Consider the following 27,736-nt stretch of genomic DNA (forward strand, 5'->3'; position numbering starts at 1 on the left):
AACGAAAAGAAATCAAATATTAGAGATGCAGAATGCAACCATTCCCTGCGGACTCTGTGTGTGTGTTATGTTGCTCACCATTTTCAGGAGATACTGTTCTAGAGATTCAACAGTTGCCAATGGCTCCATCTTTAGCATTCTACCAGTTCGATCTATTAAAGATGTCTCCCCTGAGGCACGTTCCAAGCGAAACCTCAAGCGCCTTGTTAATATCTGGAAGAGCAGTCAAAGATTAATGTAGGCTCTTCTATTTAAGTTTTGTAATTTTAAGAAAAGTGATATATTTCACTAGAACAGTTTTAGTGGCATATGAAGTATTTTTGTTGCGCAACTTAAACTACATTCTAATTTAATGCTTTAAAACGTAATTCCCTAGTACTCCATTTTTGCAACTAACTAAACAATTCTTTAATATGAAGTCAATGTATAAGTCAATTACACATTCAAGCTAACGTTTTCTCACTTTTCATTGTTAATCTTCTGAACTAGCTACTACAATAACATAAAAACTGAAAACACTTTTTAAAAATATTCAATAGCAGCAGTGTTTTTTGCAACTTCCTGCAACTATTTTCTAACAATTTAACATCAAAACAGAAATATTCACACTTCACTGACATCTTGTAAAATCCTGAAGTGTGCTTTCAAATAGAAAAAATTAAGACTCCACACAAACTGGACAAAAACAAGTAGTATTTTTAGCCAAATTACAGCCTTCCTTTATAAGAAGCTGCTGATCCTGCAGGCATCTTGTATTACCAAACAAGAACACAGCCATAGAAGGGACCCTTTTAGCCATTATTGCCCAGCCCTAGTCATCACAAATAAACATGTCTTATGATTGTCTTCAACAAATTGCTCATTCAAGTAGTAAGGACACTTACTAGGGGGCATATTCCCATATAAAGAGAACAATACTTGAAAACAAAAGAAAGAGCAATCACATTATCTATTCAAAATTTGCTTTCACTTCACAGTGGAAAAGGGACAGTAGAGGAACCCCCAAACATTTAAGTTAAGCGTTAGAAGAAATAAAGGCCAAGAAGTTTGTTGTTCTTTACCTAATTCTGTCCACCTTTACAAGAACATGCTTCATACAGACTTAATGTGTGCAACTTTTCCTTAAATTCACATATGGCATTCAGTTGTCTATCACTCAGCATGACATATTGCTATCATTGTACATTTACCTGAAGATTATATGTAGATCCTGGTGTATCATACAAGTGGAGAGGTAGACGTTCAATAGATTCTAACACTGCTATCAATTTCCGAATTAATGCAACTGCTGGACGACTGTGAAAGTGAACAGTTACTATATTACCACACAAAGAGGAAAAAAAATCCTACAGTATTTCAGAGAATAGTACCCAGCTATAGCAAGTATCTCAGCATGCTATTTCTACTGATATCATCTGTTCTAGTCACACTGTTACAGCACAGTAAGAAAAATATTCATCTGCACAGTGATGAATAAAAGTCACCTTTATATTTTTCAACAAATGTATATTCAGTATAAATGTATATTCAGATAAAAGTAATTCAGTAAAATTTTTAATTGTTACTTCAATAGCAGATGCTGTCTCTTAGGACCTATTTCCTATTCCAGAGAAAGACAAACTGAAAGGGAAAGAACTCTTCTTTTGTCTGTAAATTATTTTAAACACATCATACTGCTTCACAGATGCAAAGTTTTTTTTTTGTTTTGGTTTTGTTTTTACCTTTCATCGTCTTCATTTTCACTGAATGCGGTTTTGAAAACGTTTATTCTTTCTACCAGTTGACTACAGTCTTGTTTCACATCTAAATCAACATTCTAAGAGAAAAAAATAAAACGTTACTTCTAACACAAATCAATATATTCATTCTTTATACTGGCATATATACTTTATACTTTATATTGTTTAGACTCACTGAACTCTCTATTTAAAACCTGTATTTGAAAGCTAAATGGTATCAGCCATTGGAATTGACCAGTGTTGATTTAAAAATTTTTAACGGCTTATTCAAATTAAAGTCATCTATTGTGATAGCATATATTCAACAGGTAGACCACTAACTGGAGCAAGTCTGCCTGATTTTCATCAAGACAGGAAAAAGCCACATTTATAATGGATTTTTTTTAAAATCAAGGCATGTGCCTACGTTTGTTTTTTGTTTTTTTTTTTTTTTTAGAAATTTTAAACTCACATTATTTAGAACTGTAAGTAACGACTGAACTAAGCCACTACTGCACATTTCATATGGTGAAATAGTATTCTCGTCCTTCAATAGTACAATTAAGTTTTCCAGAGCAGTCTTCATTAAATCTCTCCAAGTATTTTCTCCCTCAATACACTGGAAGACAAAAAGACAATTACGGTGAAACAAGGTAACAGTTTTTCCACTTGCTTAATTTGAAAAATAATGTCCCAGTAAAGTACATAACTAGAAATTACACGCATTAAAAAGCCCCGCATTTCAGACAGACATACTGTGACTTTCCTTTACATCGTGACAGATTAGTCAGAACATCCACTGACATCACACATTATAAATTAAAGGAGATACACTTACCTGTCTGTTTGTATGAAGTTCCCACGCAGACTCTAATTGTGTTGCTATGTTCCTCAGTGTTACAACAACTCCTCGAGGCATGCTTTCAACAGCTTTAAAATGATCATCGTATAAATCTCTCGCCATAGTGCGTACCTACAAATGGATTTTGATAATCAGAAGTCATATCTTACTGTAATGAGACTATTATTATTCTCCAAGATACTAGAAACTTGGTCATCTTTTTTAAAGTCCATAACAGACACAAACAAATAGGGAAGAACAAAACCTATCATACATCATGAAATGCAAAGGTTGTAAAGGATAAAAGAACAGAATAAATGGAAATACACAGAATCTTATTGAAACTTACAGAAACTAAGCTTACAAACATATATTAAATTAAATCACAAAGGTAGGAGAAAAGACAAGACTCTCAATCTGTTTCTTTAGAACTGTATCGTGGATTTGGTAATCTTTTTAGAGGTAAGATTAAGGGGGGTTTATATATGCTTTCTGAATGCTCTCTTCACATTCCTTAGACCAATTCACACAGAAAGTCCTTATATGAACTTACACTAAGAATTACTTTTTCTGCAAAGTACAGATCACACAAGATAGATTTGACAAAATAAGTGCTTTTTAAACAACATTTTCCTTTTCATTGTCATCATGTGTCCTACAATAATACGTTTCACAAGCTTCAGAGCTACACAGTGCAATCTCAGGTCTGAAAGAGCACTGCCTTCCTTTTATCATTACACCTATCCTCATTTACACAGTATTTTAATTTTCAATTTAGTGTCACATTTCGCCAGATACAAGTGCAGATTTTTGGCACAGAACACATTAGCTGCAGTGTTAGAAACTGCAAGAGAGGTCACAACTGAAGATTAGCTTAAACCCTTGGCATCAGCAGGCCACAGAACATAGTGCTATTTTGTGGTTTTGTGAAAAGCTTAATACTTTATTTCCTAGTTCCTCGTTTTCTCCCCTCAGTTTGAGGAGAATCTTAGAGAAGTCCAAAATGAGGGCCTTTACACGTTTTCTTCACTACCACAGCTCTTAGCAGGTAGACTGTTCGCTTCCATCCCCCACAAAATCCAGCCTAAAATTAGTATCTGAATTTGCTGAATAGAAGTAACTTATGCCTCTGATACAACTGTACTATTGATCATAACATCTTTTCTTTTTGCATAAGAAAAACCTACAGAATTATATAAACATAGGTCAGGAGGATTGGATTTCCTTACGTTTTTAAAAGAAATGAGTTATCCTCTAGAACACGACAGAGTTTACTAAGATTGTTGGATAAAAGCACCTGCAGAAGTGCTTTGTTACGAGAGAAGTTTTCCACTGCAAGCTTAGCATAAAATTGTGTGAAGTTGAAATCAGAAGATTTTAATCCTATAAGAGGAAACTACAACTCCTATAAGTGTGTTATAAAATAAAAGGAACAATTAAATTATAAGTATAAAATTCACACGAACCTTTTGCTTTGTCTTCTCCAATTTAGACTTCAGTTTTCTTCCTCTTTTGCCGGTCCATCCAGTCACAAATTCTGACCCTGCAACATATTTTTAGATATGTCACAATTTCTCACAGGTATGAAAAGCAACAAACAGAAAAACTACCTCACATACCCTTGCTCCCACCTGCACATAACACATACCTACATACTTACCCAAAGAGGTTTCAGCTGTAAATGAATGCTTTGTTCCTCTGTTAGATTCAAACACAAAGCCTGGCAGATCTTCTTTCAGTATTGTAGCTTGCTGACCATCGGAATTGTGAATAGCAATTTCTCCTTCTTTTAAACAGGTGAGCGACCAGTTTCCCACAGTAAGTTTAGTTGGCCCTGGTGCCGATAAAATTGGCTGGCTTGTGGTAGATGGCTTTACTTGGCTTCGAGCTCTTTGCAGCTTCTCAAGGAACTCGCTCCTACTCTCTATTTAAAAAGAAACAAACATTTTTTTTTTCTTCCAACAATTGATTCTACCATCCTATCTCTCAAACAACTTTTTTTTTTTTTCCCCCCAAGAGCAAAACAACTGGAGTACATTCAATGCAAAATGAAGTTTGAAATTATGGGTCTTAAATATACTGGGAAGAAATTTAGAACATTTATGTACCTCAACAGTGATTTATTCCACAATCACATCAAAGTGGACAATGCAACTCTTTCTGAATGGTGCTACTGACAGATGTGTTAATCATCTTTACAATTATAATAGGAAGATCAAAGAAATCCATGATAAACTTTTAGTCTTGCAAAAATAATTTATGTCATTATTGCCAGCATAAACTATTCTTAAAAGGGAATTTTTAGAAATAGGAAATTAAATGAATCCTCCAACAGGAAAACAGCAATCAACTTCATAGCTTAAAGCAACTGGAGAAAAAATGTTGAAGCCATATAAAAACCAGAAAAAACACAAAACTTTACAGAGTCTGACAATCAACATGGGCTAAAAGAAAATTTGAACTGTTTGCTCAGATTTGGGCTGTTTGCTCAGATTAAGGGTCACAAAGGCACCCAAAAATATTTTTCGTCAGCTATACCGAAACGTTTATTCATCTCTTTTGTAGAACTTCTACATTCACCTCAGAGAGTATAAGAAAACCATGATTATGTTGCTCAATACAGTGACATTATGCTAATCAAGTTATCATGCAGATGTTCCTATTCCTTTTTAGTAATTACAAGAATTTCAAGGACCTCTATATGTCTGAGAAAAACATGAAATAAAAAAAATATAATGCCACCACATGAGACTTGATGAAAAGCTAATATTTATATGGAGATATTTAATAGATGATAAACAGGATCATATCCTACTTTTAGGATATGTAGGTAATCTATCTTGAAATTATTCCAAATAGCTATCTCAGTTTCAATTAAATTATATTTTGATATTGTAATTAAAAGGCTGCACACTATGTTAATGTTAATTAGCATAATTCCAGAAAATTTGATGAGTTCATAACTTTAAAAATAAAAATTTCATATAAAATAAAAATGTAATAGCCTCATTAATGTAAAGATTACATCTCAACTTCAAAGTTAAAAAGTATCCTCATCTTTCAGCATACTGATTTGATAAATACAGCTTTTGTAGTCCATGCACTTGTAAAATTGCTGTTTTCCTTTTGCTGCAATGACTTACATTCAAGGTTTTTAAAATTTGCCATTTTTACTGTGGTATAATACAAAAATAAGTAATGTCTATGCAAAAATAAATATGCACTCGAGGCATAACATTCTTTATTACTTAAAATTCATAGCATCCATAGAGATGGTTTATAAAAAGAATTTTGAAATTTCATATAGAAAATTAAAATTCTGTTAATTAAACCTTTCCAAATTTCCATATTTACATTTTAATAAATTTATTGTATAGCATGTCACATTGAAAATGCGATGATTATATATGGTTGGGAACAATTTCCAGTTCCTTTAGACAGAATTTTGAGACTCACTTAAAGCTTCAGGATTACCATTAAATTTCAAGTTTTGCATTGAACTTTTATTTTTTCTAAAAATTTGAACAACACAAGTATTAAGCTAATGTGGAGAGGGGCGAGTACAGACCTTCCAAAAATGTTCATAGTATATATATTTCCCCCTCCCACCACAGCTTTCATCATGCGATACACACTTACAAATTCCATTACTCAACCCTCTATATTCTTGCCAGTTGTGAAGTTACTAAAAAGTACACCATGAGATAATCATTAATGATTTAGGAGAGCAGAACATATAGTATAGTTCAGGACTTAAAGATACTATTCTGAGTCTATAATGTACTGTAGTAACTTTAGTTAAACTTAAATACTAGTTTCTTGTCTCTTAAGGAAAAGAGAGGCTGCCGCACACACTTAGAGCTAATGGTTAAAGTTCAAGCAAATTACACTGCAGTGTCAGCACTCTTAGTACATGTCTGTGAGAGAAAAATTGCAAGAAGCCTCATTTAATCCTAGTTTAGCTCCTTCCCTCCCATAATATCCATGCTAGGTATCTTGTTCAAAAACTTGGGATTTATTCATTTTTATTTTTAAAGACTGATATAAAGTGACATCTTCGTAAATTTCCAATCTAACTTTTTTTGTTTTAAATTCTCTTCAGTCCAAATTAATCTGAGCCATCCCCATTCCACTCATCTTGTATAGGAATAGTAAAATCCCATCCCCATGCCCCCATCATTTGGGAGGAAGAAAGCAGAATTGGCATCCAGGGTCTATGAGGATTTAAGAAATTAACGTCATGGACCTTCTTAAAATTATATTATATGATAAACAACTATTTCAACACAAAAATCGTTTACCTTTTAAGGTATTAGCCTTGTTAAAAAGAATGCAAGGATACATTTTCTGACACCACCACCCCCCCCAAAAATATACCTAGAAGTGGTTTGCAGCTGTGTTATAATCTACAAACACACTGTATCAGTTCTTGCCTTCATGCCCCAAAATTGATGGATAAAGTCATTAGCACTTAATTTCTATCCTGAATCACAATATGTTCTGTTATTTCACTCAATGGCTTGTTGAAAACATAATAATATTGCAAAGCATTTTATGTCTGCTGGTTTATAAATGCACGAACTGTTGCAAAAAAGATGAAACAATAAAGGAGGGTTGTTTCTGCGTCCAGAACAAGTTGTGTATTCTGTACAGAAAATTAAAACCACCTGTGCATTGCCAGTGCATAAGGTCTGTTCCCTTATCCTCTCCAACAAACAATTAAGACACTGTAATCTGTTTCCCAGTCTTGATGAGAAACTTTCCATTACTTTGTCTTCAAACACATGCAATTTCATTCTGCTAGCTAGAAGCAAACAACAAATCGCCATTTCAACCTGCTTTTCCTGGGACGGCCACTACAAAGTGCTTTTAATGACTGGGGTGAAAAAATTAAGTATGCATGGAGAAGAATCAAAACAAAACGAAGTTAATACTTTTACTGGCAAGATGTGTACTTAACACAATTCACCAAGGAAGTCAAGTTATGGTCACATGCTATCTGATAAAAAGCATCACAATTAACTGACCACCTTCCACCTGTTTACATCCTTTACTATTTAGTAAGCCAATTCCTGCAAAACAAAATAGTTCCGATCAAATTATATAAACAAATACAACAGTCAAAACTTAACTTGGACTTGAATTGTAAAGAAACTACCTGAACTATCGGATCCTCCTTCAGGGCTGCCACTGGAATACATTGTGGCCAGTTTTCCATCCAAGATAAATCTGAACCATCCATTACTACCATTAGATAGTTCCAGGGCTGCAGCATCACTCCAGATATACAGGCAGTCCCTTCCCCTAATGATCGACCAGTCTCTCCAGTGATATGGTTTACCCTGTTGCAGTTCTTTAGCATCCTCCTGTGGTTCATCTTCCTGTAATAAAATTGTATTAAACAAACAAAAAACCCAACACAAACCCCCAAAACCTGAACCCATTAAAAAACCCCAAACCAACAGAAAAACAACACTGAAAACACAAACATTTTAAAAGACTTGAGAAAAAGAATTACTCAAACCCAAAGTATAGCAACTATACTTCTTTTGTCTGTAAAACACATCTTTAAAAGTATTCTTTAATAGAGTAAGATATTTAAGAAGAAGTTTCCTTTCAGATACAGATTTATCTATAACAACTGCCTATGTGGGACATCCACTTGTGTTCAAAACTTGTATTGTGAGAAAAGAATCATAAAAAGCTTGAGGTTGCAAGGAACCTCTAGAGGTCATCTAGCCTAAACCCCTACTCAGGCAGAGCCACCTAGATCCAGTTGCCCAGGACCGCGCCCAGACAGCTTTTTAACATCTAAACACTTGAAAAAAAAAAAAAAAAAACAAAAAAAAAACCCCAAACAAACAAAAAAAACCACACTAAAACAACCCACCCAACCCCAAAATCACCCAAACAACCCAAAACCATCGGTAACAAAGCTTACCTATACCCTTAAGGCTTAACTATAAATCCTAACTGAACGGATAACAGAAGTGGTCTGTTATCCATTCAGTTCATCTGAGTGGTCAGTAATATGGCTGTTCAAAATTGTTAAGTAACTTCAGTATGCACTTAAGGTTTTCAGTATGTAGAAAATTATTTTCTTTATTTTTAATATATTCCATAACAATGTTCAAAACATCTGCAATTATTTGATGCATGTACATTGAAAGAGATGCACTCTGTTCAGTAAGGATTCATTTTGTTTAGCAGTCATTTTCAAAACACTAGACAAAACCAAGTATCAATCAACTTGACCACAAGTAAGTATGAGGAGGAAATAATGTGCTAACAGAAAAAGTTACAGAAAACAACAACAAAAACAACAACAAAACCAATTAAAACAAGTGGTGTATAATAAGCATTAATTTAATAACCTGGCTATCTAACTACCTTGCCCTGGACATTTTAATAACAGTGAAAATTGTAGTAGAAGTGCTGGTTTTACAGGAACAAATAAAGCTATCAATTCTGTACTTACCTTTTCAGGTTTAGACTCCTCTTCATTTTCATCATCAGATGACGGCCCCGCCAAAGTTGACACTTTACTAATTACACCAAGTCTAGCCAGTTGGTCTAGAAAAAGATCGCCACCTTTATCCACCAAATCCCTTATGATTTGCAAGGCTAGCAAATGGCCATCATCGTCGTCCTGTAACACATTGGGATGGAAATGAAATAATGAGATCTCTACTTAAAAATATCTTTAGATGCTGAACTTCACACATGGTGCCAGAGGAATGCTATAAACACTTCAGGGTTAGTTATTAACAACTATATGGAACCAATGATCATAACCCCCTTTTTTGCACTGGTTTCATACAAGAACAACATTTTCTTTATTCCTACCTCTTGATCAAGAACTGTAGCTGTTATCTCAACCAGTATCGTTGGCAGATTATGGCCGGCATCAGAGTCACAAACCTCTTTCAGCAGTGCCTCAGAACAAAAATGTATCATCTTTCTAATGAGGGCAAGACTTGCTTTCCTTTGAAAGAGATCATAGGGGGAAGAAAAAAGATTCTTACAAAGATAAAGGTAAAGTAAGCAGTAATCAAAGCAACAAAAAGGTTCAAGATAAAACTGCTTTTGCATTTATGCATGCTTTCAAAGAATTTTTTTTTAAAGTGAGTTCCAGTTCTCATTATTAGAACCAAAATTGGTTATTGTTAATATATCCTAGATTATCTCAAAGAATAACTCACCTACTGCTCCTTTTTGATTCTACAGCACTAGGAGTCTAACATACTTTTCTCTCCTCAACCCTTCTCTAGGTAAATGTATTCTACATTTTGTCTTCATCCACTCCTAGTGATGGCAATTCACTTCTGCACACTTTGTCTTCCTCCCAGGTATCCAGACTTCCATTTCTGTCACATAATTCCCATGTTTTGGTGAGATCCTTAAATAACTATTAGATCATGCAGCTTTCCATATTAAGAATGACAATTAATTTGGAAGCCAATCACTTCTGTATGGTTAAAGCTAAATTTTTTATTCAACTAACTTTTAAAAACATGATTTACCTGATTCATAAAGAAAACTTTTAAATAAATACAGAGAGCCAACTACTTCTTTCCACAATCTGCAACAACACTTAACCATGCACAGATTGTTAACAGAGTTTCTTATTTCCTTCATTTAAAATGATGTAGCTTAAGCTTCCTCTCATCAGCTCATGTAGAGCTTCTCCCCATGAGAGTCCCTTTTTATATTGTATTTCCACCCCTCAAAGTACCTATAAACATTGGAAACACAAATAAGAGATTAAGCAAATGTTATATTTGTAGTGTAAAAGGCTGAGAGATTATGGTCAGACACAATTTATCACAACCATTGTGCCACCCACGGTATTCTTTTTTTAAGTACCAAATTAGATTACATTCTTTTAATTCTCTCCATAAGAGGCCTCTTCTCCAGTTGATTAACACTTAAGCTGTTAAGAAGTCTTCTAAAACCTTCAAAAATAGCTTTTTCCAGTCTTCCTGATTTTCCAATGAATGTATCTTGATACCACTTCATTAGTTTTCCTTTCCTAAATTAGTACTCTCATTATAGTGGCTACAAACAGCTGCAACCAAATACACAGTATACAAAATCTATACAAGGTACTACATGAACACAGTATTCTTGCATCACACTATTACAGTCAACAGTAGGCTTCTCTCCCACTTCTAACAATATTTTTTTGAAGACACCACTTCCCCACAGAAAGGAAAAAACACTACTTAAATACTAAGTAAAAATCAGATTTGCAACACTTTTCAAACCACCACTTCTATTCAAACAGAAATGTCTGTCATTTGCATTACTTGAACTTTTAGATGATATAACTTTTACCGAAAACAAATCCACCTTGTTTTGTTTTAAACAGTGTATTAAGAAATTCAAAATATGCAGGGAAATAATCTATCGTGACTATTACCTTATCGAAGGCAACATAGTTTGTTGAAATGTTTGTGCAAACACAGGCAATAATCTTTTCAAGTATATGGGTGCCATTTCTGGATCTCCTTTGGGTTCATTACACTCTTCCTCATCTTTGTTTGCATCTTTCTTTTTCTTTTCGTCTCCTTTGTTAACAGGACACATCCAGTCCCCTGGAAAATATTTTTTCCCCCCAAATGTTCCACATTTAAAAAAAAAAAAAAAAAAAAAAAAATCAACCAAACCAACAACCCCCCACCCCTTCAAATAAATGTAAAGAGTTTTCTTTACTACCATCTAAGTACCTGAACAGGAATATGCATTGCTAAAAACATAAATTTACACATGCAAGATTTCTTGAAGAAAACTGTTTGATAACAAGTACCACCAAAGATAGTTCATAGGAGAAGCTCAAAGTTCTTAAAGTGAACTAAATATGAGCACATAACCACCTGTGGCTCCAGCGCTACAAAAGCGTGACGAACGGGTGAAGTGCAGCTCCCACACAGAAAGAAGAGGATGCCAGAGAAGCTACCAAGGCTCACATACTCTGAACCCACAGCAAAACCCTAGTCTAGCCCCATTCCACAGCTGAAGAGCAGGACCACTGTCACTGCTCGTGCCCAGTCAACAGTTTCTTCAGTAATCTCCATCCCTTAAGAACATCTACAATATTAAGGTTTTTATACGTACTTTGCAGGTTAAGGAAGGTTGGTCAAAAAATGCTGGTTTTTAAAATGAATCTTAATAAAGTAAAACTCTAATAATTGAATTACTTTAAATACATGAACATTTCTACTAGCAAGGGTATGGAATTATAAACTACACTCACCTGGAGACTGAAGAATAGCTACTACTTCACTGTGCCCCCTTTCGCGAGCTTTGTCTAAAGGAGTTTTCCCATCTTCATCTCTCAAATCAGGGTTTGCACCATGTCGTAGGAGAGTCTAAGAACAAGTATTTTTAAATATGAAAAACACATTAAGATTCCTTCTTCCAGAGTAATAAACATGTTTTTCACACATCTTTCTATGCTTTTCTCATGCTTGTAAGCAAAGTTAGAACATTCCTTGCTTTTTATATCTGTAGAGTTTTTATTCATATTACTGCCCTATCATAACAAAAAATTTTCATTTGGATAAACATTGTTAAGAACATGTAAATATTTGACAGTGCATGTTAAAAATGTTGCAAAGACATTTTATACAGAATGAGGCAAAAAATCAGTACGTAAGGCTTTCTAACAGTATCAGTTTAAATCATACCTTTGCTACCTGAGGTCTTCCAAAACATGCTGCATAATGTAATGAGGATGACCTCTGACCTCTGTTAACATCAGCACCTCTTTCACAGAGAAATTCTACCTGTTAAACACGAAAAAGCAAGCTAAGGGGGTTTTATCTTTCTTTATATAAATAATCCAAGTTTTTAAGATTCTGTAAAACTAATTTACCATTTCCTGAGTTCCAAAAGCTGAGGCCCAGTTTAAAAGAGTTTGTCCTACATCATCCATAAAATTTACTTCAAAAGCTGAAAGATACAATTAAATAAAATAATTAAAGCTCCCAGAATTATAAATTAAACTTCATCAGTGTTCTTTCAATAAGTGGCAGGTCTGAAAAAAGATTAAGTATCATCAATAATTCTAGGAAAGCATTTATGCCCTTAATTGCAATTAAAAAAAAAGAAAGAATAGCATAGGAATTCGGACTAACAAGACCTGTTGTGTAACAAAATAAGTAAATAATAAAGAATTCAAGGTACTACCTAAGTATTTGTTATGACACTATAGATTATAAAAATAAAAAGATACTTTATCTCATCCTCTTTTTCAGAGTTTTTTTGCTTACCTCCTGTGTCAATAGCATCTATTAGCGCATCAGTATCCTTACTGCGGATGCAATCTATCAGCTGCCGATGAGACCGTTCCCCAGAACTATCCAGCCTTCGCAATCCTGGGATTCTGCCTGTGGATCCAGCACTGGATTTTGGCAGGGCTTTTCTCCCTTCGAACAGTAGCACCAAAAGAAGATCTACTAACCGCATGGTATCCAGTACACATCTCTCATCACCCTGCAACGCACTTTCTATAGAATCTGGAAGTTCAGATCTTAGGAGATCCTGGAAATAATTAAAAGTCTGAACAATAAAAAATATACAGGGCTTTAGAAAATACTATCAGAATTGGGTTTCATTTCCATATGAAATGTTTCCTTTTTTTACCCTCTTTATAAATAGTCTATATGTATGTGCACATATATACATTAAAAAAATAAAACCTATAAATCTATTTCTCTATATATAAAATAGCAACACAAATCTTGCATATTTTAAGTACATGAAGGGAAAAACTCTATGAGAACAAAAAGCTGTAGTGTAAAAGGATATCTTACATGTGTTACTACTGGAGAGCCTCTACACAGGGTTGACAACAGGCTTACAATAGTTGACACCTGATTACTTAATTTAGAGTCTGCAGCTGTAGATGGTGCTCCAGTGCTACTCCGTCCAGGTTTGCAAGCTGAAGATGGTCCTGATACTGTCCCACCAGCAGCTGCCATGCGAGATAACAACTCCTCAGTTAATCCATGCTTAGCTAATGGGGCTGGGTCAACTCCACGCCGTGTGAATCTGTCAGCTAATGAAGCAAAGCATCTCAGAGCTCCATCTGAAACCTAAGAAAGAAATGCAAGAGAGAAGATGAAAAATCTGTTACTTAAGATGAGAAGATGCTAAGGGGAAATGCACAAGAATACAGGACACATAAGAAGCAGATTTCCCCAGGTTCCCTTCAAAGTCATTGAATGGAGGAAACAGGCTTTTTAAGCCAGAAACTCTGAGTCAGAACCCAATGTTGCTCTGAACTGCTCACTGAAGCACTGTACTGTTAGGTTCCCCCCTCCCTTTCTCTCTGTTGATGATATATGGAAATCAAGGAAACTTGATTTGTCTAGATTTCAGCATTGTAAGCATCTCCTTAACTACATAAGCAAATCCCCAACCAATCTAGAAAAACACGTTTAATAATCAAATTAACAGATACTGGAAATACATTTTTAAAAGAGTTTTTAGTTATAGATATTGTTCTTACAGGAAACACAACTATTTATAACTACTACTAGCAATTGCCCATTCTGACAATATAGTTGGGGCGGAGGGAAAGGGACCATCAAAAAACAACCACCCACAGCTTGGTATTGAAATATGGAGTGTTTAACCTTCTGGTTATTCTGATGTTAGAAACTGTTAAAGCAGCTTTCTAATAATAAAACTTAAAAAAAGTTTAAATACCCCCAAAACACCAAGTAAATGCACTGTGAGATTTTGCCTCCTAACTTTGACACTTACTGAATTTCAATTTTGTTTCTCAAAGAGCAATAAGACTTTAAAAATTTCTTTGCAGTTTTATCTTCTATATTTATAGAATAAAATATAAATATTCTGTTATAATTTGATATTTATAATTAATATTATGCTAATATTACAAAATGTTATATTAATTTAGTGCTTTCTATTAAAAGAAATGCTATCAAACAAGCCATTAGCTGAGGCACCAACTCACAACTCCAAAGTATTAAACTGACAGCGAAGCTCGATAATTAAAGTTGTATTTAAAGGTCTACAAACTTCTCGTAATTAAAAGCCTTTTTTCAGTTGAACCAGGCCTAAATATAGGACAAGCTGGGAATTGCAGATTTTACCCTTAGATAACCCAGATTTTCCACTGAGCACCTGACCCAGTAAAATACAAACTCCCAAATTTAGGTTTGTCACTAAAGGAAAAAAAAAAACAACAGTGACACTGTGGAAACAAGGCTTACTGGTGATCCTCTTAACAATCCGGCAAAAATATTGCTGGCCAAGTGCCCAGGAAAGGATTCAAATTCTTTTCATGTCAGTGTTGAAAAGAAAGGGAGATTTTGCCTTTCACATCTGTCTGACCTATACACTAAAAGTGTCTCCATCTTTCAGATCAGGTTTGCACAGGCATATCAAGATGAGCTGTTTCTGGCACATTTGCATTCGTAGATATGCAGTAGCAAACCAGACTGGTGTTGGAAGTAGTAAAAAACAAAAAAAAACAAACAAAAAAAAAAACCAAAAAAAAACCCAACCACCCACAAAACAAAAACACAACACTATTCTTTACCAAGCTCTAAATTACTACAGTTCTTACTCCCTAAAACATCAACAACTTCTAGCACAGCCCATTTTCAAAATGATCGACAGCTGTAACATACCAAGACCTTAAAGGCAGTTACTTGTCAACACACAGAACAAGATTAGAGTATTAGCCAGACTTCATGAAGTTAAAAATCTTAAACCTCCATTAAGTTTGCAAGGACTTGAAAAAAAGTTTCTCTTGAATAAATGCAAAGCATGCTAAACTTCTGGCATGGTCCCTGCATGCCAAGCATTCTGAATAATCAGAACTCTTTTGCAAGGGTGTTGTTTTTTTTTTTTTTTTTAACTTGTAATGGTCACTACTCATGTCCTCTGGCATTTTGCTCCAGTTCTTTGACAGCATGATGGATAAACAATTCTGCCAATCTTTATGTAATCTGTATATACTTCATGGATTTTTACCAGAACAGCCCTGTCAGAAAAACACAAGAAAGGTTCAGCTTATTTAACACACCACATTAGTGGCATCAGTTCACAAAGCAAGAGAGTACTGTGGAAGATATTTACATTTCTTCTCACAAACTGCAAGTTTGGTTGAAAGGTTAAAAAAAACAAACTTACAGGTAAGCTGTTCTTGGGGCCACATTCATCTGGTCTGAACTCCTCCCAAGTGATGTTACTAACTGACAGCCCACACAAAAAGTGACCAAATCCAACAGTGTAAAAGGAAGGGGGGGAACACCAAATGTTACAAAGCAAATTACTGGGCAAATCCATAATACGCATCAACATTCATTGTAAGTCCTGAGAAACATGTTTCATGTGAAACAAGCCTCAAGGACACCAGTACAGATTTACTTACTATCATCAGGGTTACTCCAATCTCAAGCACACTTAAAGCTTAACTGCTAAAAGATTAAATTAATTTGAACTCTCATTCAGATCTCCAACAGGCCCAGCAATTGCTTTCTTTCAAACATATTATAAATCCTGAAACAGTTAAAATACTATGTACTTACGATCTAAATTTCAGGATTAGCTTGCCTAAGATAACCAGTGCATTAAAAAGTTACATAGTGCCTAAAAAACACAGTAACTTGTTCTGAAATGGCCAATGTGATAGCCCCCTGACAACTGGGTCTTTCAAAAAAATCTAAAAATACATTAAAAAATTTAGCACACTGGCAAAAAGATTTAGTCTCCCAAATATGATGTGCTTAATAAACCAGACTGGGTGTGGGTGTGCAGAGAAATGAATCGGGACAGAGATGGGGGTGAAATGGGGACTGAGAATAGTATGGACAAGAAGCCTGGCGAGGGTACTGCAAGAATTTGGCTAAATAGCTATTGCAAAGCAGTGCAGACACAAAAGGATTCTACTAATAGGAAGATAATTCCTCTAGGATTCATCTTCTAGGTTTTACAAGGATTACTTCATCTCATGTTAATAAAACTGCAATAAAGGAGTGGTGCTGCGTCTATCATAGTACCATTTAAGCTGGCTTCCAATATAATATTTTAGCATTGATTGTGGATGTTTTTTATTGCTTCTCTTAGTTTGGCAAAAGAAAAACAAACCAAATTGATTTTTGTCCCTTATTTATGCTTAATTTAATAGTGACTGAGGTGCAGACATAGAACAATAATTACTTCAGAAAGTATTTCAAAATGCACTGAAAAAAGTTTGGGTTTTTTGTTTGTTTCGTTTTGGGGTTTGTTTTTTGGTTTTTTTTTGGGGGGGGTTGTTTTTTTGTTTTGGTGTTTTTTTGGTTTTTTTTTTTTTTTTTTGAGTTGGAAGGGACCTCTAGAGATCATCTAGTCCAACTCCTGCTAAAGCAGGATTGCCCAGAGCACATTACTCAGGACTGCATCCAGGCGGGTCTTGAAAACCTCCAGAGAAGGGGACTCCACAACCTCCCTGGGCAGTCTCTTCCAGTGCTCTGTCACCCTCACCGTAAAGAAGTTTTTCCGTGTATTTGAACGGAACTTCCTGTGTTCTAACTTGTGCCCATTACCCCTCATCCTGTCACTGGGAACCATTGCAAAGAGCCTGGCTCCATCCTCCTTCAACCCACCCTTTAGATACTTGTACGCCATAATAATAAGGTCTCCCCTCAGCCTTCTCTTCTCCAGGCTAAAGAGTTCCAGCTCTCTCAGCCTTTCCTCATAAGGGAGATGCTCCAAGCCCTTAATCATCTTAGTTGCCCTTCGCTGGACTCGCTCCAGCAGTTCCCTGTCCCTCTTGAACTGGGGAGCCCAAAACTGGACACAGTATTCCAGTTGTGGCCTCACCAGTGCAGAGTAGAGGGGGAGAATGACCTCCCTCGACCTACTGGCCACACTCTTCCCTATGCAGCCCAGGATTCCATTGGCAAGTTACAGGATATTTTTCAGTAAGGTTTTCAGAGGTTAAATAAGATCATATTCACGCAATAGTGCTTGGAGTCAAATGCTAAGCAATATTTTTATCTTCTTGTCAACACAACTGTAAAGGGAACGATCATAACATCCAAATATAACAACTCCTATGTAAACATCTAGTTGTGGAGACTATATAAAAATACCTAGCCATTCATTTATTAAACATAATGGAAGTTAAATCCCCAGCATATCGAGCCAACTAGTACATTACCTGATGGTCTTCATGTTTTAATAAACTAGACAGTGATTCCACACAGATCTCTAATGAAGAATCCTGAGGCTCCATTTTGCCACAGAGTCTGGATACAACAGCCATAGCTGAATGCAAAGTATCTTTATGAACAAGGTGTCCGCTGTCACGAATGAATGTCAGAACACAATTCAACCCTCCAGCTTCAAACACAGCTCCTGACTCACGGGTACAGATTAATTCTAACACCTATGGCAAAAATGAAATTTAGTTAGAATGAAATACACATAAAAACTCAGTTACTTGTTTATATCCATCTACAGAACTCGTTAAGAAAATAAAACTACAGAACAAAAAAAAAAAAAAAAACCTTTCTTCCTCAACACCCAGAAAGGCCGAAAGCCTCCAGTATTCCAGGAGTTACTTTTCTTCAAAAATAGAGGAGCAAATACAAGAACATCCCCCAATAGCATAGTCATAACAGGTGTTCATGAGACAGCTAGATAATAGTAACTTTTCCTGGGAGAATTAAGTCTTTGGATAACACACAACAGAGCTCTGAAACTTCCAAGAGTACCGTTACTCCGCTAGTTCAGTGATGTACTTTGAGTAAACTAGAACTAGTAAATACATGCATAATTTCTGATGCAGTGGTAATCAAGGACAAACTATACCTTATCACATGGACATGAGTTATGCTTTAAACAAGAGATTCTAGTGGTCTTGTAATTTTTTCAGAAAACTTTACAAGGGTGCAGAGGAGCTGTGTCTAGTGCTACTGAAGAGACAGCAGACTATTTTTTTTTCCCAACAGGTAATTTATGTATATCTGGAGCAATTCTTCATTCCCTTTTGAGCATAAAGTTAGCCCTTAGCATTCTAGTCATGCAAGATAAACAGGAAAACTTTCTTCTAATATTTTTGCTTCTTTTTCTATACTTTTTTTTAAAGAATTCTCAGCTTTGAAGAGCACCAGCTGGCATGTACACTTTTATCATACTCTATGGTTTTGCTTCATATTTTAATAAGATAAACAGGATTACGATACAAGGAAGCTTTTCAGAAACAGCAAATTTTCCAGCTCCTTCTTGAAAACAGAAAGTTCTTCAGAATACATACCTTCACACACTGCTCAGCCAAATCTCTGCTGGTTCTGTTGTTAAGTTCAACAACCACTAAACGATTACAAAGTGCCTTGATAGCTCCATCCACTCCCACAATCCTACGAGTGCATTCGGCTGATACATCCAGATAATACGTTATAGCACGAGCTGTTACTTCTAATACATTGTCTGGAGCACTTTCGTCAAGAAAAATTTTGCACAGTGCTGGTAAAAAAGTTCGAGGAGGGCATCTGCAGGAAAAAAAACACAACACCACACCAAAACATTACTAAGTTGTGCAACTTTCTCTACATTAATTTCATACACTTTCACATTAACAATTAATGCTTTTCATGCTGACATGATTTGCTCAATTAGTTTATAGCTGGTTTAGAGCATTCATTTAGAATGCTAGGATGCAGGCATCTCATACACACCCTGGAATTCAAATCAGTAATCTGAAATGATGCTGTATTAGGAAAGCAACCAGCAGAAAAAAAAATATTCTTGAAATTTTAAAATCATACAGGGAAAAAATTATCCTCTTGGGAAATCATTTTAGGAATTAACCTCACTTCACTAAAAGTAATGCATTTTTTTCTTAACAGAGCTTCAAGGTTCATGATGATAAATAGCTACTTAACCATGAAATATTATGTTTGATATAAAGACTAAAGATTTGGGGTTTGCTACGCAATTTAATTCTCTGAATGGTCCTTCTTCCCTATAGTATAAACATTCTCACTTGCCTTTTTAGCCTATTTCAGTTTCCTCTCCCCCTGCCTTGTTCTTTTCCCTTAACCAGACTGAGAACATATTTAATTCATTTAGCTTGCTTCTATTGCATTTTCCCTTCCTTTTCATGCCTCTGGCTCTCCTCTTTATTGTTAGCCTCATTTCCATATGCAAGGACAGTCAAGAACATCCCCACAACTTCATAACAAAAAAAGCAAGCCGCAACAGTCCTTCTTTTATCCCTCTCACATAATAGGATACAAACCAAAACGGATGGTCATAATAATGCTTCTCACTATTACGGCAGTTGTGGTTAAGACCGATTTGGATCACAAGTTCTAAGACATGGAACTATACATTAAGATAATTTATCTTCCAATAGCATACTTACTTAGCAATAAATAACTTAATATAATGATTGTTCACTGCAGCGGTAGAAGACTTCCGAGGTGGTGGTGGGGAATTAGGTGAGGGGGATATATGTTGTGATAGTAGTCAAAATAACTGGATAGCTCATCCCTAGACGTAGGAGATCAGAACTAAATCTACCAGAGGCAATTTTTTTCTTAAACTAGGGTTTCAGTCTGCAAAAGAAGACCTAAAACTTTAAATCCAAAGAGAAAAAACAAAAATAACAACATGCTTTGGTCTGGAAGACAGGTGAAGTACTTGTTGATGAATCATTCTGAAGACTAACCCAGAGGTCATTCAGTATCCCATCTGGTATGCACAGTGACTCAGACAAAGGCACCAAATCCTGGGACAGCAAAATGCTAATAGTTTCCTTAAACATACACCATGCTTTATAAAGTAATTAAATACTGCCTGACAAATAAGTACATTACTCAATGATCTTTAATGACATAAATTAATAAGTGACCCTTTGATAAAGCTAAATCACATGTTTAATACTTCTATTGGCCTATCCAGCCTATACTGTCTGTTGTTTTTAAGAAATATGCTATTTAATTCCATATCTTCCTCAAAAAGAGTTTACACAGTAACTTTGCATTTTAAAGACATTATCCTCTGGAAAAAAAAGTCTGAAATTTGTACTCATTATTAGATGGCTACAATACAATGACACAGGAAGCATTTCAGTACATAAAATTTAAAGCAGACAGTGCTTCCTGTAAGAGTTTTGGTGATGGATCTTTTACACTGCATTTTATGCAACACCAGACAGATCACTCAAACATTGCTATGAACAGTGTTCTTCAAGAATTATATTGCGAGAAAAAAAATTTACCAATAAACACAAATCTTAAAAAACACAACAAAATAAAACTGCACGTGTATAACCAAGTGGAAGGTAAGGAGCTCCACTGTCTCCACCATAATACTAGCAAGTAGTAGCAAACCATTTTTCTTAGATTTCCAAAGACAGCAGCAGAAAAACCCCTCTAGAATTGTGGGGAGTTAAAAGCAATACTTAGCAAATCTAGTATTTACATTTTTTCTATGATTTAATAGTTTATAAAAAGACACAGCACAAATGGAAATTGGCTGTACTTTTTGAAAATGGAAATTTAAAAATTTGGAAGAAATCTGTTCCTGTCCTTAAAACACCTGTCCACGAGAGCCAATTACCCAGCAGATACAGTAAAAAAACCCAAAGTTACTAAGAGCCCATCATTTATATTGAATTCTTTCCCAGCACACAAATGCCAGTGCACTGTATCAGCAATGCTCTTATAAGAGCACAGCTCACTGACAAAAAATTAAGGGTTTGGGTTGTTTGTTTTTTTTTTTTTTTTTTAAGTTCCTTTTGGCCAGAACCTCTAGCTACGTTAGTCAGAGACCATACTTTTTCAATTAGGAGGCAAATAATAACCTCCACTTGCTGTCAGAACATATGTTTTCTGACTTAGACGAATGATTTCCAGTCCTCCTATAAGGTAACTGAGTCGTATCAGGAAGAAACTGTAGATTTTTCATACACTTAACCTGTGGGAATTACTTGGTTCTCAAAATAAAAAGCCACCCAGACTTCCAACTAATTTTTTAGACTATGGTAATGTATATTGAAAGCAGCAATAATAAGAACTTTACTTGTTTCTGAAATAGCAACTGATCTAATTTTAACAAGAGCTTTCACAGAAAATTCTTTCAAGCTACTTCAGCCTCTGAGCTCTACGTACTTGATGCTTGTTTCTTTTAACAGTTTGGTTTGGGTTTGTTTTTTGGTTTTGTTTTGGTTGTTTTTTTTTTTTTTCCAGTTTTCCTGGATATTGCTAGTAACCAGGAAGTTGAGACCTAGACTACACCACGTAGAAGAGGCAGCAAAACATTTTATAAAGACAATAATTAATTAAATATTAATGACAATAATGAAGACTGAAGAGAAAAAAAGAGGAAAAAAAAAAAGCAATACTGAAGTTTTAATTTAAGTCTTAAGTTCTTCCCCCCTTTTTTCCTGCAGCAAATCAAGAAGCATCAGACACTAAATCACAGGCTTGAAAGTAAAACAACAAAACACACCAGCTTTGTGGCATGAAGTTTTATGCGCTATCCTCTCCGGTACACACTAACTTACTGTAAACTAAGCATTTGTGATGCATATTATCTTTAGTATTTTCTTCCTTTTAAAAGTGAATTCGTTGCATTTCAATGCAGAACTCATCACATAATTTTAAATAGTTGCCTGTTATCTAAAAAATGAAAAGTCTAGCCTTCCAATTGAATGCTCTGGACCAACTATAAACTAATCTAATAAATCATCTAATCCATGTGTAAAAATGCATAGTAAAAAAGGTGAAAACCAGGATGGTTTATGAAGAAGCATCAGGCATATAATGATGCATATAAAAATAATATAAAGTTTCATTGTTGTTACAGCTTATACAAATTTAGAAGTAATGGAAGGGTAAACTTCATTTTTCTCAGACATTGTTATCAGGAACACGAAAAAAAAAAAAAAAAAAAAATCAAACTGGAATTTTTGTCTTAGTCTCCAAAACAGCAAATGAGAGCTGCTTCTTATTATTTTAGCACACAGTATAGACAGTTGTGTCATCTTCTTCCCCCTCATGTCTCTCTCAACTCAAACAATTTGGTTCAAGTTCTACACAGTACAGTAACACAAATTAAGTTATAATCCCTGAAGTCATACCAGGCAATAAAATGTGTGCTGAAGTCTGAAGTATTTCTGAAGAAAGCAAAACAGACAGACCTGGATTCTATCAGCCCTGAGTCTCTCCCAGTGTGACTGTCAAAAAGTATTCTTATTATTGTTTTATGAACACTGCCTTAACAATCTATCATATATGGCTACTACTTTCTCAAAGATATCATAGCTGGCAAAAGATTCAACTTGTTTTTTCAAGACCCAAAGGATGATAGTAACACCGATATTGACTTCAAAAATAAAGTCAAGTCATCAATTGTATTCTCAGATACAAAAGACACATTTGGCCAATGCAGTCCACACTATACCAATTTGCGTAGCTAGGACCTCTATGCTATCTTGGCACTGTAATATCATTTCAGGCCAATACACTGCTACACTTTGTTCTAAGCAGCACAGTTCTTTAACATTTTGAACTTGTAATGACATCAGCAGAAAACAAATATGTTTACTACGCCAGCCAAGTGTACAAGGTTCTTCGCTGCTCGTATAAAACAGCTTTTCTGGTCAGCTACAGACTTTTTATAATTCTATGGAAACACAACTATCAAGTTACATTTGTATGCATTTCTGAAATACATCTTCAAGAAGCTGTGCCCAAGCCTCTTCAGATAGTCTTTCACTCTGTGGGTGTTAAGAGTTTGAGACAAGACAATTTACATATACTAATATGGTTTTTTATTTCCTAGAATTTAAATAGTATCCCAATTGTGCAGATTGTGATGAATAAGATGGTAAATTTCTGTGCTGAACTAAGGGAAACAATCCAGTAGCAGGAGCTTCTGTGGACAAATGGAATTGACTGGCCTTCGTTAATATCACATAAGCAAGCAGGCAGGAATGCATACACACAGGCATGGCCTGCAAGTTTATAATACTGCCTTTTTCCTACTTTAACTTATTGCAGTCTTGTGATCATTAGACTCATCAGATCAAGACTGAGCCTCACTCATGACTAGCTCCAAACTTCTCACTGCATTGTCTTCTCCTATCCAGAAAAGTTCCTAATAATGTTTAGCACCTCCTCTCCTAAGCTATCGCCTATGACATTCAAGTCACTAGTATTTGTCATACTGTACCATCTGAGGGCTCCTGACACAGATCAGGATTTCCCTGCACTACCAGAGCAAAACAACAGATTCCATCCTAGAAACCTAAAGTACAATTGTACAACAGGACAGATACAGACCAGATAATGCAAACTAATCATCCCACATTATTACATCTTCTCTTGATATCTCAGCAGTTTTAACAACTGTTATTTACTGTTTAGTATATCGCATCCTTACATTGGATCTCCTTATTCCACTTCCTCACAGCTTTTTAAAGCATGTTATTACCAGTTTTCTGTCAGTTAACTCATCACCAGCATTTTCTTCTATTTTAATATAGAAGTTCTAAGAAAGACAATTTTTTATCCCAGCTTGTCCAAAAGTTATCAAAGGAATTAATTGCACTGCTGTCATTATGCCCACAATTGCTATGTAAATCGCTGCTCTGAACACGCATAGCAACATGACCAGGTAAGATCAATGCTCTACTTTGCTTTAGTCAGAGCAATAATATTTGGAACATGAGAAAGAAGTACACCCTACAAGTGAAGTGCTACTCTTACTGAAGATCGCAAAAGAACTTTCACCTTGATTGTGTAATAATTAAAGACATCCTTTGCAAAAGTATTTGGTCAAGGCACTGGAAGATTTGGTAGAATCAAGAGCAGCAGCTGAATAAATGGAGAGCAAATTTACTACATAACTAGATAAACCGCATGGACTGCTAGCGCTTTAAATAGAGGGATTAACACACTTACAACACATCCTCAATACAAAGCAAAAAACCCAAACTTCAATATTCTGTAGTAGAACATCGCTGTATTTATTTCATCAAAACCACGGACTAGTGTTCCAGTAGACAAAGAATGGTTAGTTACATGGGAACTCTTCAAAGATGAACGCAGATTACATTCATAAGCACACACAGGCCATACAGACAAGTTCACATTCTTTTTGCCTGCTGAAGTCCACTCGGGCTTTAGCAGTCCCTCCAGTTCCTGCTAGCGAGGGAACAGAAAGTACCAGTTCTGTCATTCACACATAACCTAGATCAATGGTTGAGCCTGTAATAGCAGAGAAGGGCATATCAAGACATCCCCAGTGCTCCAGCCACAGGCTTCTCAAACAGGTGGCTAGAGTAATTACAGCACAAAATTGCACAGCTGTCATTTCGAAGAACTTCAGTCATTATGCTGGAGGTAACTTTTCTATGAATAACCGTGTTACAAACAGAAGTACAGAGGTCAGCTTTATAGAGATCACCCTCTAATCCAAAAATCCAGACTAAGCTATTACATGGATCTCTCATGGTTGAAACTATGAGCATCTGCTCTACATGTCTCAGGGATAAGAACATGCATTCATGAGTAGTGTCAGAGAAAGGACTGGAAGCGGTAGTTGGGCACACCAGCACAGGATGGGAGATGGGATGCAACACCATTACAGCCATATAGCCTGTGTCCAAAGTATGCCTCTCACTTCTGTCACACAGCCTCACTGTGGATTTCTGTGTGTGGGCGCTTGACCCCTAAGAAAAAGGGAAAGTCTTGCCCTTAGTGTGTGGTCTCTACACCTCAAAATTGTGCAAATGGGCTTTCAAAGTAGTCCTTGAGTTTTCACTTGATCCAATCCTGAGTAAAGGCTCCTTGTTACTAAAGTGTAAGCAAAGGCAGCACAGGGAAGAGAAATCCACTGCTCATCTAGAAGCAATTCTAGCAACCAGAGCACTTTCTCAGGACCAGTCTCTCTTTTTAACGAAGCACTGGCTAAGCAAATACAGTGAACACCAGTAGCAACCAAAGACTGAGTCAGACAAGACATGTTACGCATGTGTCACTACTGCATGTTAATTCCAAGGTAAATCCCTACTGGCTTCCTTAGGCAGGCCAAAATAGATCAAAGAGACCTAAAATCGTCTCAAATATTTGCTGTAGAAGATTAGATCCCATCAGTAACATAGACACTATTTCTGTTCCAACTAAGACTATGCTCAGAACTAAAACATACTTGGACAGGTAGAGAAGCAAAGTGTTTCAGAAGTCTTTGTACCAACAGTGGCCGCGCATTGGACTCACCTTCAGAAAACCATCTACACGGGAAATACAAGGCTGCCAAAATTTGCCAGACCAGCAGGGAGGCTGAGGGCAGAACTGTGGCACTGAATGAACCAATATGACAGGAGAGCAACTGATGTTCAGCTTTTAGTACACTTCCCTCTACTGACAGATGATGCTTTTGATTTCCAAAAGGAAAGAACACAAATAAACCTTTCCCCACTGCAGGCCTCAACTCCCACTGAGGGAAAAAACCAAACTGCATAATTTCTAAATTTAAAACATCCAATATCAAAACCAGCTTCACCATGTATTAACTAAAAGAAGCAATATATATATAGGGTACCGCATCTGGGGAGGAATAACCCCATGCACCAGTACAGGCTGGGGGCTGATCTCCTGGAGAGCAGCTCTGTGGAAAGGGACCTGGGAGTCCTGGTGGACAACAGGATGACCATGAGCCAGCAATGTGCCCTGGCGGCCAAGAGGGTCAATGGCATCCTGGGGTGCATCAAAAAGAATGTGGCCAGCAGGTCGAGGGAGGTCATCCTCCCCCTCTACTCTGCCCTGGTCAGGCCACATCTGGAGTACTGCGTCCAGTTCTGGGCTCCCCAGTTCAAGAAAGACAGGGATCTGCTGGAGAGGGTACAGCAAAGGGCTACGAAGATGATCAGGGGATTAGAACATCTTTCATATGAGGAAAGGCTGAGGGACTTGGGCCTCTTTAGTCTAGAGAAAAGAAGAATGAGGGGGGATCTTATTAATGCTTTCAAACACTTAAAGGGAGGATGCCAGAGGGATGGGAACAGTCTTTTTTCAGTGGTGCCCAGTGATAGGACGAGGGGTAATGGGCACAAGCTTGAACATAGGAAGTTCCATCTTAACATGAGGAGGAACTTCTTCACTTTGAGGGCAGTGGAGCACTGGCACAGGCTGCCCAGAGAGGTTGTGGAGTCTCCTACTCTGGAGACATTCAAAACCCGCCTGGACGCTGTCCTGTGCAACCTGTTGTAGGTAACCCTGCTGTGGCAGGGGGGTTGGACTAGATGATCTCCAGAGGTCCCTTCCAACCCTGACTATTCTGTGATTCTGTGATCTCAGAAAAAAATGATGAAAGCAAAAAAAAAAAAAAAAAAAATTGTTGCTGTATCCTCAAAGTTGGGGCAGGGGTAGGGGGAGAATCACTCAGTTCACAATGACCTATTTGCAGTGGAACAAACAAAAAGACAGTGGTGAGTCTGTTTTACAACAGAAAAAAATACATACATTTTTTAGTATTTTTTTTTCTTTCGAATTAGAAAATAATGGCTAATAGGAGCCAATAGGTAGCTGCAAAGTTCAGATTTCTACTTTGGCACTTCAATCAAATACGAAAATTAAAGGAAAATATGCTTAGATTTTTGTTTCTAAGAAGCTATATTAACATCACATTGGGCACTTCCTAAAGGACTTTTAAAAAGAGTCTTCTCAAGAAGAGTGATTAGGGACCAACTTAGTGAATTAATGAGGTTACTCTGTGTTACTCTTTAGTGAAAGACTGACTTCAGTAAGTTAATGAGGTTACTCTGCAACCAACGCTACAGCTCTTGCTAATTACTTTAAGTCTCTCGGTTCTGGATGTCCACTCGACTTCATTCCTGTACTCCCAGGATAACCACTTCTGCTACTTATTATCTTGCAAGTCTTCTACCCACCATGTTTCAAAGATCTTAATGGAAGGCAGGTTTGTAAATTACACATTTTTAAAAGGTCTGAAATAAGTACTATTCACTATGAATATTTACCCTTCGTAGGGGTAAATCCATTTAGATTAGGGTAGTAGAGCATTCTCCGTTCCCTGTGCTGACATCAAGAAAAGAACTAAACCACATTAAGTGCTGATTCCATGCAATTTCTGTTAAAAAAGAATAATCATGCTTTCAGTGTCAAAATGAGTTAATTAGATT

At 36.2% G+C, this 27,736-nt stretch overlaps 1 protein-coding gene across 1 annotated transcript in view; it reads right to left on the reverse strand.

The window, feature by feature from the left end:
- Nucleotides 1–27,736, reverse strand: part of HECTD1 (HECT domain E3 ubiquitin protein ligase 1) — a 65,771-nt gene that overhangs the window by 26,253 nt on the left and 11,782 nt on the right. Inside the window, exons 3-20 of the mRNA XM_082484893.1 lie at nucleotides 18,839–19,073; nucleotides 17,741–17,968; nucleotides 13,377–13,658; nucleotides 12,834–13,104; nucleotides 12,437–12,513; nucleotides 12,249–12,347; nucleotides 11,816–11,930; nucleotides 10,982–11,156; nucleotides 9,406–9,544; nucleotides 9,038–9,208; nucleotides 7,718–7,940; nucleotides 4,220–4,483; nucleotides 4,026–4,102; nucleotides 2,557–2,691; nucleotides 2,191–2,337; nucleotides 1,722–1,816; nucleotides 1,191–1,296; nucleotides 79–213 (exon numbers count right to left, since the gene is read on the reverse strand). Of these exons, the coding sequence (XP_082341019.1) occupies nucleotides 79–213; nucleotides 1,191–1,296; nucleotides 1,722–1,816; nucleotides 2,191–2,337; nucleotides 2,557–2,691; nucleotides 4,026–4,102; nucleotides 4,220–4,483; nucleotides 7,718–7,940; nucleotides 9,038–9,208; nucleotides 9,406–9,544; nucleotides 10,982–11,156; nucleotides 11,816–11,930; nucleotides 12,249–12,347; nucleotides 12,437–12,513; nucleotides 12,834–13,104; nucleotides 13,377–13,658; nucleotides 17,741–17,968; nucleotides 18,839–19,073 (2,974 nt within the window). The remainder of the gene's footprint in view (nucleotides 1–78; nucleotides 214–1,190; nucleotides 1,297–1,721; nucleotides 1,817–2,190; nucleotides 2,338–2,556; nucleotides 2,692–4,025; nucleotides 4,103–4,219; nucleotides 4,484–7,717; nucleotides 7,941–9,037; nucleotides 9,209–9,405; nucleotides 9,545–10,981; nucleotides 11,157–11,815; nucleotides 11,931–12,248; nucleotides 12,348–12,436; nucleotides 12,514–12,833; nucleotides 13,105–13,376; nucleotides 13,659–17,740; nucleotides 17,969–18,838; nucleotides 19,074–27,736) is intronic.

Source organism: Vanellus vanellus, assembly GCF_965231255.1.
Source record: "Vanellus vanellus genome assembly, chromosome: 6".
Classification (NCBI taxonomy): domain Eukaryota; kingdom Metazoa; phylum Chordata; class Aves; order Charadriiformes; family Charadriidae; genus Vanellus; species Vanellus vanellus.